Source organism: Saccopteryx leptura, chromosome 13 (assembly GCF_036850995.1).
Source record: "Saccopteryx leptura isolate mSacLep1 chromosome 13, mSacLep1_pri_phased_curated, whole genome shotgun sequence".
Lineage (NCBI taxonomy): Eukaryota > Metazoa > Chordata > Mammalia > Chiroptera > Emballonuridae > Saccopteryx > Saccopteryx leptura.
Window position 1 is genome coordinate 36,285,063 of NC_089515.1, and position 14,380 is coordinate 36,299,442.

Consider the following 14,380-nt stretch of genomic DNA (forward strand, 5'->3'; position numbering starts at 1 on the left):
CGTTGGGGGCGCTAATAGCTCTGGGATTCCATATTCCAGACTCATAAACAACCCATAACCCTTCCCCCAGAATGTCTCCTAACACTCCCCTCAGCTTGGGTCTAACCTGGAACAAAAAGGCATAAGAAGGAGTAGGAAAAGCTCAAACGGCCTCTTCTTTCTTAAAGAGACAAATGAACACGGAAATAGCTGTCTCCATCTCAAAAAAATCACCAGGAAGTTTTCTTTACATAAAATCGCTTTTAGAAGAGAATATTAGGAGACCAGAACAGACACAAGAGTTACTGAGAGGATCCCTCTTGGCTAGTATTTGATTTTGGGAGTTAATGTCTCATTCAGAAAGTTCCAGAGAAACCATCCACGGGCAAATTAGTATAAGAGGGCAGGAGAGAATAGCAGCCCCATTTGTTGAGTGGGTAAGTTTGAAGGAGCTTAGCGTACACATAGAAAGGTCAATACAATATCCTAATCAAAACTTCCTCATTGAGCCTGACCAGGTGGTGGCGCAGTGGATAGAGCGTCGGACTGGGATGCGGAAGGACCCAGGTTCGAGACCCCGAGGTCGCCAGCTTGAGCGTGGGCTCATCTGAATTGAGCAAAGAGCTCACCAGCTTGGACCCAAGGTCGCTGGCTCCAGCAGGGGGTTACTCGGTCTGCTGAAGGCCCTCGGTCAAGGCACATGTGAGAAAGCAATCAATGAACAACTAAGAAGTCCCAACGCACAACGAGAAACTGATGATTGATGCTTCTCATCTCTCTCCGTTCCTGTCTGTCTGTCCCTGTCTATCTCTGCCTCTGTAAAAAAAAACAAAAACAAAACAAAAAAAAAATTCCTCATTGATACTTCCTTACCCTCTTCCTTTTACTGAAAAAACAAAAACAAAAACAAAAAAAGGCTTTAAATGGCTTTGAAGATAGTAACCCATTTCTCCTTGGACCATAAAGAGACCTAAATATTGTTACATAATTTAACACCTTGGAGATGAGAACCTTGAAACAGATTTTTTTCACTCCTGCCCAAAGCAAGTCGGCTTCTTGGACAGTGCATCTCAGACCTCGATGTGTCAGAATTACGATGCCATAAGGGATACAGATTCCTGGGACCCACCACATACTCAGAATGCTCTGAAGAGGGGCCCAGGGATCTGCATTTCTGATAAGCTCCCACAGGTGTCTTTTAAACTAGCGTCTGAGAACTTGGGTTCTATGACCTAATCAAGGTCATACTGTTGCTAATTACGGGTCTCACATAATCTATCTTGGGACCATTTGGATCCTTTTTGAATAAAAATTGCTCCAGTAAAGTATGCTGTTTTAGAAGACAGTAAGTATGTCATACACTAATTACAGCCAGTGACGCCATACAACAACAGCGCATTACTGAATGCTTTCAGTTTCTTATAATGATGGTAAGATGGCCTGTCACGGGGCCTTTTTAGGCCCCGACATCACTCTGGAGAGTTCCAAACATGATCCTTTCCTCTCAGGCTGTTGACCCATGGGAATAGGATGTCCTGAGGCCCCACTTCCGCACAAGAGAAGAGCTGATAAGTCTGCTTATCAGAAAGATATTATTGGGAGTGTGATATGCAGGGTATTTACATTTTCTTGATAGAGTTAGTCATATGAAAGCTGACAAAGAAGGGAAAAGAGCAGTGTCGTGGTGCAATATCAGCAGGCAGCTGTCCCCTGGCTTCCCGATAAATAGGATGACTTGCATTGCTGAGCGCTGTGGTCACTGCCAAAGGAACGGCCCTCTCACATTTCTTCTTGATTCACATTTTCAGGGGGGTTACTTGTCATCCCCCTCCCTCTTCTGCTTCCCAGACGCTGCGTCTGGAATGAAAATTCACCTGCCTCTGAGTTGGCCAGGGGTGGGGGCGGGGGTGTTACTCGGGTTCCCAGGTTGGAAGATTATCTCACCCGGCTCCAGCTATATAAGCTGACTGGTGTGGCGGAGCTCAGCAGGGCCCACAGAAGGGATTCATTCCACGGAGAGAAAAACATACAGACGAACTTCGGGCCAACATGATGATGCTGAAAGTAGAAGAATTGGTACGTAAGATACATTATTTTTATGCAATGAAAGCTGGTTCAGTCTTGGTTTTAATTTAAAAACGGAAATTGTTTTTTCTTTCAGACATAATGTACAGGTACTCTAAAAATGTTGTATATGGAAAATGGTTGAATTTATGTGATGATATGAGTGAAATTGTAAGCGGAGCTGGCAGCAGTGAATCATCTACATATTTCCTATTTATTATCTCTTTTTTGTTGTTGTTGTTGTATTGCTGAAGTGTAGAACTACATGTCAGTAACAAAATGCTTTAGGGGGGAAGTTCTATTGCAAGAAACTTGTCTGGAAGATTTACAGCTCAAGGCCAAGAGTTATCAAAAATACCTAAAATGAAAGAATTTTATATAATTGGGGTGTGTGTGTGTGTGTGTGTGTGTTGTGATTTTCCTAGGAGAAATGTAATTAAGCAGATTAAAAGTGGATCTGAACATATCGGTCTAACCTAAACCTTGATTTAACTAAGCAGGCGAGCACCTGGAAGTAATCCTGGGACGCTGCAGCAATGCGTCACAGCTGAGACCGGACAGCTGCGCAGAGGGACCATCACCAGGGAGGACCGGGCCTCCTCAGCATCCTCTGTCGAGGGCGGCCCCAGCCCCTGCCCCACGACTTCAGACCTTTCTTTCCATCTTCTTCCCATGTAGGTCACGGGGAAGAAGAATGGCGGCGGGGACACGAGGGAGTTCCTTCCTGCGGACTTCACAGATGGCGAGTACGAGGCTGCTGTTACATTGGAGAAGCAGGAGGACCTGAAGACACTCCCAGCCCACTCCCTGAGCCTTGGGGAGCAGTGGTGGGAAATAGAGAAACAAAGACAGGCAGAGGTAAGAACCTTCCATGGAAGCCACTAGGGCAGTGGTCCCCAACCTTTATTTGGGCCACGGACCGGTTTAATGTCAGAAAATATTTTTACTGACCGGCCTTTAAGGTGGGACAGATAAATGTATCACGTGACCGAGACAAGCGTCAAGAGTGAGTCTTAGATGGATGTAACAGAGGGAATCTGGTCATTTTAAAAAAAATAAAACATCATTCAGACTTAAATATAAATAAAACGGAAATAATGTAAGTTATTTATTCTTTCTCTGCGGACCGGTACTGGTCCGCGGCCCCAGGGGTTGGGGACCACTGCACTAGTGGGCGTTTGAGGATGGGTAGGGAAAGGAGATGCCACGCACGAAGAAGCAGAGAGAGGAACAAAATAAATGCCACTGTTACAAATATGTTTCTTCACCACACTTAAACCCACAAAGAGGCAACTTCTAAGGGACAGGTGTGAAAAAGAATTCTCGGGCAAGATTATGATCTTCAGAGTCTGAATCAATGCTTGAATGTTCTTTGACCACATTCTGACTGAAAGACTTGGAAAGAGAAACATGTCCAGTGAATTTCTGATGTCACGTGGCATCTATTTAATCCCAACTAAGGGAGATCTCTTTTTCTCAATAATGTGGTTTGTGGTCCATGGATCATTGTTTAATGGCATCCACTGTCTAGGTTGATAAGATCTGTGTGCTGTGGGTGAGTTTTCATTACTTGCTAACCGCAGATAAAACACGCATGAGTGAGCTATAGTCCCAGGCCAGCCTGGACCATGGGCACTGCTTAATGGACCGCCTGAAAGAGGTTGGCATTAATATTTCAAAGCTTAACACTTATTATTGGATTCTCTTGGGTTAAAAAATTCTTGAATATAAAAAAATTTCCACAGAAATCTGGGGTTTGTTTATGGCAATAATTATAAAAACCATCACTTAGAGCCTAGATCCTATCTGCAATTAGTGAGAAGCTGATACTGTATGCAAGAGAAGTGGCGATGAAAGCAATTAGTCAAAAAAAAAAAATCAGACCCCCGAATACTTGAATAAGAAATCACTGAATCAAAATCAAAGATTTATTTTTATTTTATTTTATTTTTTTGCTCCAACTGTTCACATGCTTATCTCAGACCTTTCAGATTTCGTTTAGACAACAGCCAGACTGCTTGTCAGTAGAATTCCAACATATTTTGAAATATTAATTTCTTTTTTTTTAGCTCAAGAAGAAAAAACTAGAACAAAGATCAAAGCTTGAAAATTTAGAAGACCTTGAAGTTATCATTCAACTGAAGAAAAAGAAAAAATACAGGAAGACTAAAGTTCCGGTTGTGAAGGAACCTGAGCCCGAAATCATCGTAAGGGCTCTTTGGTTTTGTATCGATAGTATCGCGCATCCGGCATGCATGCTACAGGGGAAAACATATCTGTGGAAGGTTTGATTGAATGTTGGGACTCACGGTAGCTCTCACCCTATTTTGGCTTTAGACAGAACCTGTGGATGTGCCTCGGTTTCTGAAGGCTTCCCTAGAGAATAAACTGCCAGTAATAGAAAAATTCTTGTCGGACAAGAACAATCCAGATGTCTGTGATGAGGTAAGGCTTATACAAAGCACTGCAGAGCCCAGCTCGTTAATTTTGTGTTTCTTATGCTTTCCTGCAGCCTTGCTAATATGCTGCCAAAAAATCAATCCACCTGAAAGAGTTTCCCCAGCTGTTGCCACATATGCCAGCAGCATAATAGGAGAGTAGAGTGCCCCCTGCCCAAAGAAAGCTAGATTAGTGTTATGGATTGATTTAGTTTTTGCACTCGTACACTTCCGGCTGATTTTTCACTTTGTATAAGGTCTACTGGAAAGTTCTGTCCGTTTTTGGAATTAAAAACAAAATACACATTTTTCTTACCGTCAATAAACTTTATTAAATAATATAATTGCCATTATTATTAATGACTTCTTGCCAGCATGAGGGCAATTTGTATATCCCATTTTTGAAAAATGTTTTATCTTTTGATGAGAAAAATTGAACCAGTGCTTGTTTGATATCTTCTTCATTTTTGAATTTTTTGCCCTTCAAAAAATTTTGTAAGGACAAAAACAAGTGATAGTCGGAGGGTGCTAAGTCCAGGGGAATATGGTGGATGTGACAGACATGCTTCTGTAGCATTTCTTCCTTGTTGAAATTCGTAAAAATTACAGTGGCATAAATGAACTTTATCAGTAGCCATGGGTACACTATGGCTTCACACATAAGACTAACATGAATCAACTTTGTTTTAGTTAATTTGCTACGTCAGTATGTATACATGAAGTGATAAAAATAGAGAGGCACACATGCGCCGAATAAACATGTGCTTACATGTCGAAACTTGTTGTGATAGAAACGGACAGAACTTTCCGGTAGACCTTATATTTACCTTCTTAGATCCTTGGGATAGACTTTTAGTAAGGCAAGGCCAAGAAATCACCTTTGCAGAAATATATTACTACCATCACCTCTGATTGGACCCAAACACATCAGCTCTTGACAGGGAATCTAGAGACTGGAGTTCAGAGGGCACTGGAGTAAAATAATGCCTATAGTTGCTCCAGCTTTAAATCTATTCATCTATTTGTATGAAGCCAATTTTGCAGAAATCACTGATCCTTTTTGTATTCTTTCCCCCACGAACTGAAATGGGAAATCATTTCTGAAGTTGAACTAAAAATGAGTCTTCCATTTTCTTAAAATGAATGGAACACTCTTTGATATTTAACTTAGCAACAGTCCCAGATGCAAGAAAATGGTCTGATCTGCATGACAAATACTACACAATCAACGAAGGCACAAAATACAAGCGAGGAAAAAATCAGTATTTAGGTCATTTTGAACCTTTAAGTTCACACGCCTCGATGTAGCCATTTAGAAATATATATATTGCAGGAAGTTCAAATCTCAGTTGCAGGGTAATTGTTCTAGTTATACAATTCTAGTGGATTGGACATTTCTAATTCATAAGGAAGCACTCAAGTTTCTATTAGGTTCTGAGACTCCAGATTCATACTTCCTAGAAAGGATTTATGCACATTTTAATATGCATTTCTCTCCTTCCCTCCCTCTCTTTCTTTTAATCTCTATTCTGACAGTATAAACGAACAGCTCTGCATAGAGCGTGCCTGGAAGGACATTTGGCAATTGTGGAGAAGTTATTGGAAGCTGGAGCCAACATCGAATTGCGTGATATGGTAAAATATATATATTTTTTTTGCTTGGAAATGAGCCAAAATGAGTAGACTGTATGAAGCTGGAGAAAATCGACAATGAAACACTGGGCTGATTAGATTGGAAATTGATCTGAGAGAACTAAGCAAAAGCTTATTTCTCCATACAAAGAGAAGTTGGGAGATGAGACGAGGTCATGTGAAAAGTATTTTTTTTATACATACCGAAAAGGAGAGGAGTGTTCCAGGGTAAAGAAGGAAGTGAAAGCTGTTGAGAAGAATTCAATATCCTCATCAGGGGTTGGGTCATTATCAAGTCAGTAGCATTACTGAGAAGAAATACAGTCGACACTGGCCTTTCAACATTCCTGTTCTTCCATTATACGCAGCCGTCTGCTCACGGCCCCTTGGCTGCCGGCGATGAATCAGAGTTCTCTAGCTGCACACCTTATATGGTAGATGCCAACTTCATAGATGTGATAGGGGGCTGCACTGCATACTGAATGAATTGCATCTATGGAAAACAGCTGCTATTCAGACCTCAATTCTACCACCGTGATTTCTATAAAGACCAGTATGCAGCATATTTTATGAACAGAAATTGAGCTGGGAAATGCTTTATTTATACTTAAAAGCAGCTCAATTTGACTTTATTGTAAAGTGGGAAAGGTATATCAAAAGTCCAAAGGATGTGTGGTCATATTTAACCAAAAACAACAAACAAATAAAAACAAAACAAACAAACAAAAACCCCCAATTAAACAGACAACTTTGCACAAAGACACTAAAGTTCATGAGTGCGGGATTTGAAAGGCCAGGGATCTACCAGACAAGGCGGTGAAGAGGGGACCTCTGCGAGCAGGTGCCGCGTGCAGGACCACGCGAGATGACCGTCGGGGCGCGGAGGCGGTCCCGGCAAAGGACAGCAGAGAACCCACAAAAGATGAGAAAAAACAACAGGACACAGGCAGAGGGGGTGGGTCCAGATTAAAATATTCCGGAAGAGACTTCTTTTATTCTTTTTATGCCAGAGCTTTAAGTACATTTGTCTAGAACTTTTGAGCATACATTAATTTGGCAAACGAAGTTCAAAGGCCCAGGCAGAAGTGAGTTTGAATATCTAGTCTGCCATTTAGCAGCTGTGTTTCCTTGGGGAAGAATCTTGAATCCTTTGGAGACTATTCTTCTCATCCACAAAATGAGCATCTAACACCTACCTCATGGTGTTGCCAGGAAGATCAATATGTCTAGAGCGGGCAGTACCACGTTGGCACAAGGAAATTCTCAACAAGTTGTAGTTCTTATTCTTCTTAATAAATACTTATTAGATTAAGAGCCTCTTACCGATGCACACAACAGATGTACACACATGAGTGCACAGACTCCCATTCACACACATTTAGTTTAGCTGAAACATTTGGCAAAGAGCCTTCAACTACAACAGGTGGAACTGGGAATCTAGACGGAGATCAACCATTGCTACCAGGTGCTCTAGCAAAGCCAGTGCTCCTGGGCCTTAGAAACCAAGTACTCCTTCCTCTTTACATTAACTCGGGTCCTTTTACCTTCTGAATATAGCTTGAATCCACAGCCATCCACTGGGCAAGCCGCGGAGGAAACGTGGATGTCTTAAAGCTGTTGCTGAACAAAGGAGCAAAAATCAGCGCCCGGGATAAGGTATTTCTCCTCTTCCTGCACCGCGTCCCATCCTCTTCCTCCTCTCTCTTCCTCCCTCTCCCCAGTCCTCTTTCCCACTCCTTGCTTCCCTCCTCCACCCCCTTCGCCATCCGCTGAGAGCCCATGCTGTGTGTGTGTGGTACCATAGTGGCCACTCTGCCCCTCCACATGCCTCCGGGTCTGGGACAACCCGGGTCCTCAGGCCTAGCAAACCAACGGAGTTCTTCCATTTCCCAGCTGCTCAGCACAGCGCTGCACGTGGCAGTGCGGACGGGCCACTATGAGTGCGCCGAGCATCTGATCTCCTGTGAGGCCGACCTCAACGCCAAAGACCGAGTGAGTAGCCAGGCAGGGTTGCACTCCTACAGCTTCCCTCACTGATTTGGGAATCACCCCCCAAGCCAGGTACCCTGGCGGGACCGCTTCTTGTCCTCAGGCTCACCTTTAGCCTGTTCGCTCTGCTTCTCTAGGAAGGAGATACGCCCCTGCACGACGCTGTCAGGCTGAACCGTTACAAGATGATCAGGCTCCTGATTATGTATGGCGCTAACCTCAACATCAAGAACTGCGTAAGTGCTCCAAACAAGGGACCCGGCTTGCATGATTTCTAATTTATTTATTTATTTATTTATTTATTTATTTATTTATTTATTTATTTATTTATTTATTTATTTTTTCTTAAGCTGGAAACGGGGAGAGACAGTCAGACAGACTCCCGCATGCTCCCGACCGACCGGGATCCACCCGGCACGCCCACCAGGGGGCGATGCTCTGCCCACCAGGGGGCGATGCTCTGTTGTGACCAGAGCCACTCTAGCGCCCGGGGCAGAGGCCAAGGAGCCATCCCCAGCGCCCGGGCCATCTTTGCTCCAATGGAGCCTTGGCTGTGGAAGGGGAAGAGAGAGACAGAGAGGAAGGAGAGGGGGAGGGGTGGAGAGGTAGATGGGCGCCTCTCCTGTGTGCCCTGGCCGGGAATCGAACCCGGGTCCCCCGCACACCAGGCTGATGCTCTACCGCTGAGCCAACCGGCCAGGGCTGATTTCTAATTTAGAAAAACGTTTCTCACACTTGAAAATAGTCCCACAATGGTAGTATTTCAGGGATCTTCTCTAAAGTTCTAAGTACCCCTGTCCATTTCATCACAGCTAACTTTGGCCAGGACTCCGGTCACCTGGTCAGATGTGGGAGAAGCCATAGTGACTGATACCACATTTAATAATTCTTTTAAAATTTGGTCTTGAAAATAAAAGATGGTCAGATTGTCCACCTTCACAAACACAAGTGCAATCCGCCTTGGCCATCCTGGTTGAGCCAGGCCTGAGCTGGACAGGAATACAGACCCCCACCACTCCTGGAGTGCTCTGAAATTCCCCAGTGGTCAATGCGGCCAAGAGCCAATGAACTCAAATTCATCAATACCTAGTCCGAGTGATTCTGAGCACTCCGCCCCTTCTTACAACAGCACGACCTGTCACCACTTTCTTCCGGTGGCAGCTGCACTTTTGCCTATATTTTTTAGATAATTTCCATCCATTCTCCACTTTGACTTATCTGCACATCCCTCAAAATAATTTCCTATATTTAGACCCAGAAAATGCTTATGTAAGTCCCTTCCACAGTATGTATCAATTTAGCTTCATCTGTAAGCAGAGAACGTCACCAACTTCTCACGGTCTCAATTTCCAGACAAACATCATCTAATATAAGCTTTAAAAATATCACCCAGAAGAAAGGGTGTAAATTACTGAAAACCAAACCAAACCAAACCAAACTTGAAAGCTTTTGGAGAAACACTTTTAAAAAAGAAGGAAAAGAAAATCCCAGCGATCATATAATGTGGATAATTTCTTCTCCTGACTGTGTTACTGTGAGACTGAGAAGGATATTTTATCATTAGAAAAACTGGCTTGGTTATAGGAACAAAGATTAAGTGCAGGAAACAGAGACTGCTGCTTGGGGTGGGAAAGTGTTAGCAGGAGAATTCCTTCATCCCTGATATTGGGGTCCACCTTACCTAATAAATTTAATAGAGTATCAGAAAAAGAGTAGATTCAATAAAATGTCCAAAGCTGCAGAAAATATGATTTTTTTTTTCTTCAGGCAGTGAGACACTACCAGCAGAGATAAATAGCATGCAGATTTGGGGAGACTTGTATAAGTTGCCAGAAAATCAGGAGATAGATTTCTACAGGGAAGAGCGCAAAAAATTTATGGAATAGCCCAAATTATACAAATAGATCTCAACGTTTTATCAGTTAGACCCAGGCATGAGGGTTCTGGAACTATTAATGTTGTTGACCCAAAAAAACCAATAAGCTTTGGACAAACTCCTAAAGGGAGTGGAAATAACACACAATATGTTATTGTACTGTTGTCTAAACCTCTGTCTTCGTGTCTGCTGATAAGTGTTTCACAAGAAAGATGCTATAGAGGTGAAAAGTTCCAGAGTGAATGTCCCAGGGCCACTAACTCAATATACATAGGGGCCAGGCAGATCATATAAATAACTTAAGTGGGTGGCTGCGGTAATCTGTGTACATAACTTTTAAAGGTGGAGGCTCTTCCTCAAACTAGTCCATTGTGGCTTTGCAGAACCACAAGTATCATGCTGCCAACTCTTCTGATTTTTTCAGAGATCACAAATTCAGCTGGGAAATCTCTTACTTTCCAACTGTTGACAATTAATTCCAACTTAAAAAATAACCCACGCTCGCCTGACTAGGCGGTGGCACAATGGATAGAGCATAGGACTGGGATGTGGAGGACCCAAATTCGAGACCTCGAGGTCACCAGCTTGAGCGCAGACTCATCTGGTTTGAGCAAGGCTCACCAGCTTGAGCCCAAGGTCGCTGGCTCAAGCAAGGGTCACTCGGTCTGCTGTAGCCCCCTGTCAAGGTACATATGAGAAGGCAATCGATGAACAACTAAGGAACCACAACGAAGAATTGATATTTCTCATCTCTCTCCCGTCCTGTCTGCCTGTCCCTATCTGTCCCTCTCTGTCTCTGTCTCTGTCCCAAAAACAAAACAAAACAAACAAAAAACCCCAAGCTCTGTTTGGGCCAAAACAAAACAGGACCCTAGACTTATTTGCATCTCAAAGCTGACAAATTGCAATCTCTGAGTTAAAGACAGATTTCTGAATGAATAGAGATAAAAATATTTAGAATTTCTCATATTTAAAGACAAGAATTGAGTGGTGACAGGATTTTAATTCCTGTAAATATCTTGATACATATTCAAAAGGAAAAAAGTTTTGTTGTCAAAAATTACTTAATTCACACAGGTCACTGACGTCACCTCCACAAAATTAAGTTTCCTGGGAGAGAGTTCAATGTAGCTAGCTGTGAAAAATCTCTGGAACAGTAATCGTACTGAGTAGTACCTGAGTATTTAAACCAAGGTGTTGAAGCAGCTGTTACTAGCAGTTTTTATCAATCAAGGAATTATTTTTCAAATTGATAGAAACTGGGGATTTTTATTAATACCTGAAATAGTCCCATAGGAAAAAAATAAAACAAAACATTGCTAATCTGAAATGCCAAAAGCATTCCTGTGAGAAACAGTGAAAGACTGGTCTGAATATAAAATGCCAACCACTCAGAGAGGAAAGCATAAAACACTTCCATAACATCCATCCATCCATCACCATTAAACACACACACAAAGGATGTGAATTTATAGGTGCCTCGCATCTGAAAGTCAAGTTTTCTTGTTTGCTTCAATTAGGCCGGGAAGACCCCGATGGATCTGGTGTTACACTGGCAGAATGGAACCAAAGCAATATTTGACAGCCTCAAGGAGAACTCCTACAAAGCCTCTCGCATCGCTGCATTCTGAGAAACGACGACAGGCCTTCCGTCCACTGCCGTTCACCAGCATTTGGAAGGCGTGGCCCCAAAGAAGAGCGCCACTAGCTGTCAAGTCCAGCTTCTCCTCATCAACCTGTGGCTTAGCTGCACCTTATAACATCTTGAGAAAGCACAGGGACATAGGTATTGAAATCTTCCTTAGCAAAACTCACTCTATTTATTTGTATTTATTCCTGTTTATTTATTTATTTATTTATGTATTTTAAAAAAGTACTTCAATTCCACTGATGCTCGGATCCTTTGTGATCAGTTGTTTGGTGTGCAAAGCTTAGTCTGTGTCACTCCAGAGCTCTCCTGTAGATAGTTCTGAAATCATGTTCATGAGCAGCGTTCTCAGTGATACTTCAGTGTCACCCCACTCTTTTTAATTTTTTTTTCTTTTTTTTTTTTATATGAAGCTGGAAACGGGGAGAGACAGTCAGACAGACTCCTGCATGCGTCCGACCGGGATCCACCAGGGGCGACGCTCTGCCCACCAGGGGCGATGCTCTGCCCACCAGGGGGCGATGCTCTGCCCATCCTGGGCGTCGCTCTGTCGCAACCAGAGCCACTCTAGCGCCTGGGGCAGAGGCCAAGGAGCCATCCCCAGCGCCCGGGCCATCTTTGCTCCAATGGAGCCTTGGCTGCGGGAGGGGAAGAGAGAGACAGAGAGGAAGGGGGGGGGTGGAGAAGCAAACGGGCGCTTCTCCTATGTGCCCTGGCCAGGAATCAAACCCGGGTCCCCCGCACGCCAGGCTGACGCTCTACCGCTGAGCCAACCGGCCAGGGCCTGTCACCCCACTCTTGTCGGGTATTTTGAGGTGTTTTTTAAAAGATAAAGGTGATGACTGCAGCCCTCTTAGCTCCTGAATATTTTATTCCTGAAGTCTGAGGCCATGGAAGGCATGTAGTGATGGGAACGGTAGAAGGGAAGAGATTCTGTGAAGAGACACGGAAAAGCCAGCCATTTTACTGTGGAGCCTGGTGTTTCTTACCAAGTCACACGCTGTACCAAGGGAAGCGAATGTCACGCGTGTAAGCGAAGGGCAGTGGAAGGAATGGGCGGCTGGGCCATGCAGGATGGCATTTGCACAAAAAATATGAAAGTAACAGAAAACTGTAAATGTGTACATGTGTATTATGTCGTATGTATATTTTATATTCATAATAAAAGCAAACAAACTCTAAACCTCTAAATACCTCTGTATGAAAAGGCCATTTAGATGGAGTTGTTTCTAGTTCTCCAAGTTTTTTGGATTAAGAATATTCTGTAGAACAGCAGTATTTAATATATATATATCTATCACATGAGAACCTTGTTAAAATGCAGATTCATTCTGCCTGTCTCAGGTGGGACCTGAGATTCTCCCTTTCTGACGAGCTCCCAGGTGATGCGAGGTGGTGGTATGCCACAGCTCCACCTCTGGCAGCAAGGCTGAGAAAACCATCAAGTCACAAAGGAGTGTAAATTCATTTGGCCTAGTGATGGGGGAAAGAGACCCCTGGTGGGCAGAATGCTTACTGCAAGTTCAACAATGCTCCTTAAGTTCCATCAGATGGACCAGTTAAGGTTTGACAATTACTGTGGACAGGTAGCTAGCGGTGGCCAAGGCCTCTCACAAGAATACAGACCTGGTGAGTCACTCCTGACCTCCAAGAATTTTGTCACTAGCTGCTGGACCACGTGCTAAGACCTGTGATGAGAAAATCAGATTGTCCTTGTCCCGCCTTCCTGGAATAGATGAATACCAAGAAATAATTACAGAAATAAATATTAGTAAATATCTGTGGAAAGTACAATAAAGCAAAAACAAACAAAAACAAAACAAAACAAAACAACAACAGTGCTGTGAGTCTAAGATGTGGAGGCACATCATTTGATGGAGTGAGAGTGAGGGGATTTCTAAAGAGACTGTTTGAGGTGGTGGCTTTCAAGGGAGTCTGAAGGATAACCTGGAATTATTCAAGCACAGAACATTCCAGGCAGTACAGAGAACATAGGAAGAGGCAAGATTATGGGAAAAGATGGGCACTTTAGGAAGTGTATGAAGGCCACTGTGAAACACCAGCACTGGTAACCCCTCCCACGAAACTCACTCCGGACAGGATCATACACGTAGCCCCTGGGCTACCGCTATGCCTCTGACCCTTTAAGAGGATACATAGGCGCAGTCCATAACCAGGTCTTCCGTATAGCTGGTCATGGACACATATGGAGTTCTGAGGAAGGACTGAAATATTTTGGAAGTTTTTCTATCTATCTTGTCTCCTAACAGCCCAGAGTCCACTTCCCAGGCGCACTGGGAACTTGTTTCCCTCCCTCCCAGTCCCCTGGAGCACTCCACTGTCCTCCCGCTAGGCTCCTGGCTCTAACTCTCTCAGATCCTTGAGGCTCAGGGTCCATCCATTTCTTCAAGTGAAGCACCCACAGCACAGGCCACATGTTAGTTGCTAGTACCAGCATCTCCCATGGCCAAACTCCGGTGTGTAATTATGTGACCAAGTTCTCTCCGGTTGATGGCTTCCGGTCTCCCTGCCCACAGGAGCTGGGAGGGGAAAGGAGAGAGGAGACTAGGAGGTTAAACACCTTTGTGTTGCCACATGTACAGATTTGCACTGGTGCAGAGGTACAGACAACCCGCAATACGTCCCACAGAACAAGGCCAACCAGTTAGCTCTACTAAAAATAAATAAATAATAATAAAAAAAAAACAATTTGGGCAAAAATTTTATTCCTGTCCCACAGGAAGTCAGCTCTTA

The 14,380-nt window shown here is 43.6% G+C and overlaps 1 protein-coding gene across 1 annotated transcript; it reads left to right on the forward strand.

Annotated features, from left to right (window-relative positions):
• The first annotated feature begins 1,917 nt into the window (after positions 1–1,917).
• On the forward strand, positions 1,918–12,021 carry ANKRD1 (ankyrin repeat domain 1). Its single transcript, XM_066355811.1, has 9 exons — positions 1,918–2,055; positions 2,722–2,901; positions 4,113–4,250; positions 4,381–4,488; positions 6,018–6,116; positions 7,671–7,769; positions 8,007–8,105; positions 8,240–8,338; positions 11,499–12,021. Exons 1-9 carry the CDS (start codon positions 2,029–2,031, stop codon positions 11,607–11,609), a joined length of 960 nt encoding a protein of 319 aa, XP_066211908.1. The 5' UTR covers positions 1,918–2,028; the 3' UTR covers positions 11,610–12,021.
• The last annotated feature ends 2,359 nt before the right edge of the window (positions 12,022–14,380 follow it).

Excerpts from the sequence above, each read along its gene's own strand:
- ANKRD1 (XM_066355811.1), top strand. The coding sequence starts at position 2,029 with ATGATGATGCTGAAAGTAGAAGAATTG. Across the intron at positions 2,902-4,112 it reads AGAAACAAAGACAGGCAGAG|CTCAAGAAGAAAAAACTAGA; the intron begins GTAAGAACCTTC and ends CTTTTTTTTTAG. Across the intron at positions 8,106-8,239 it reads ACCTCAACGCCAAAGACCGA|GAAGGAGATACGCCCCTGCA; the intron begins GTGAGTAGCCAG and ends CTGCTTCTCTAG.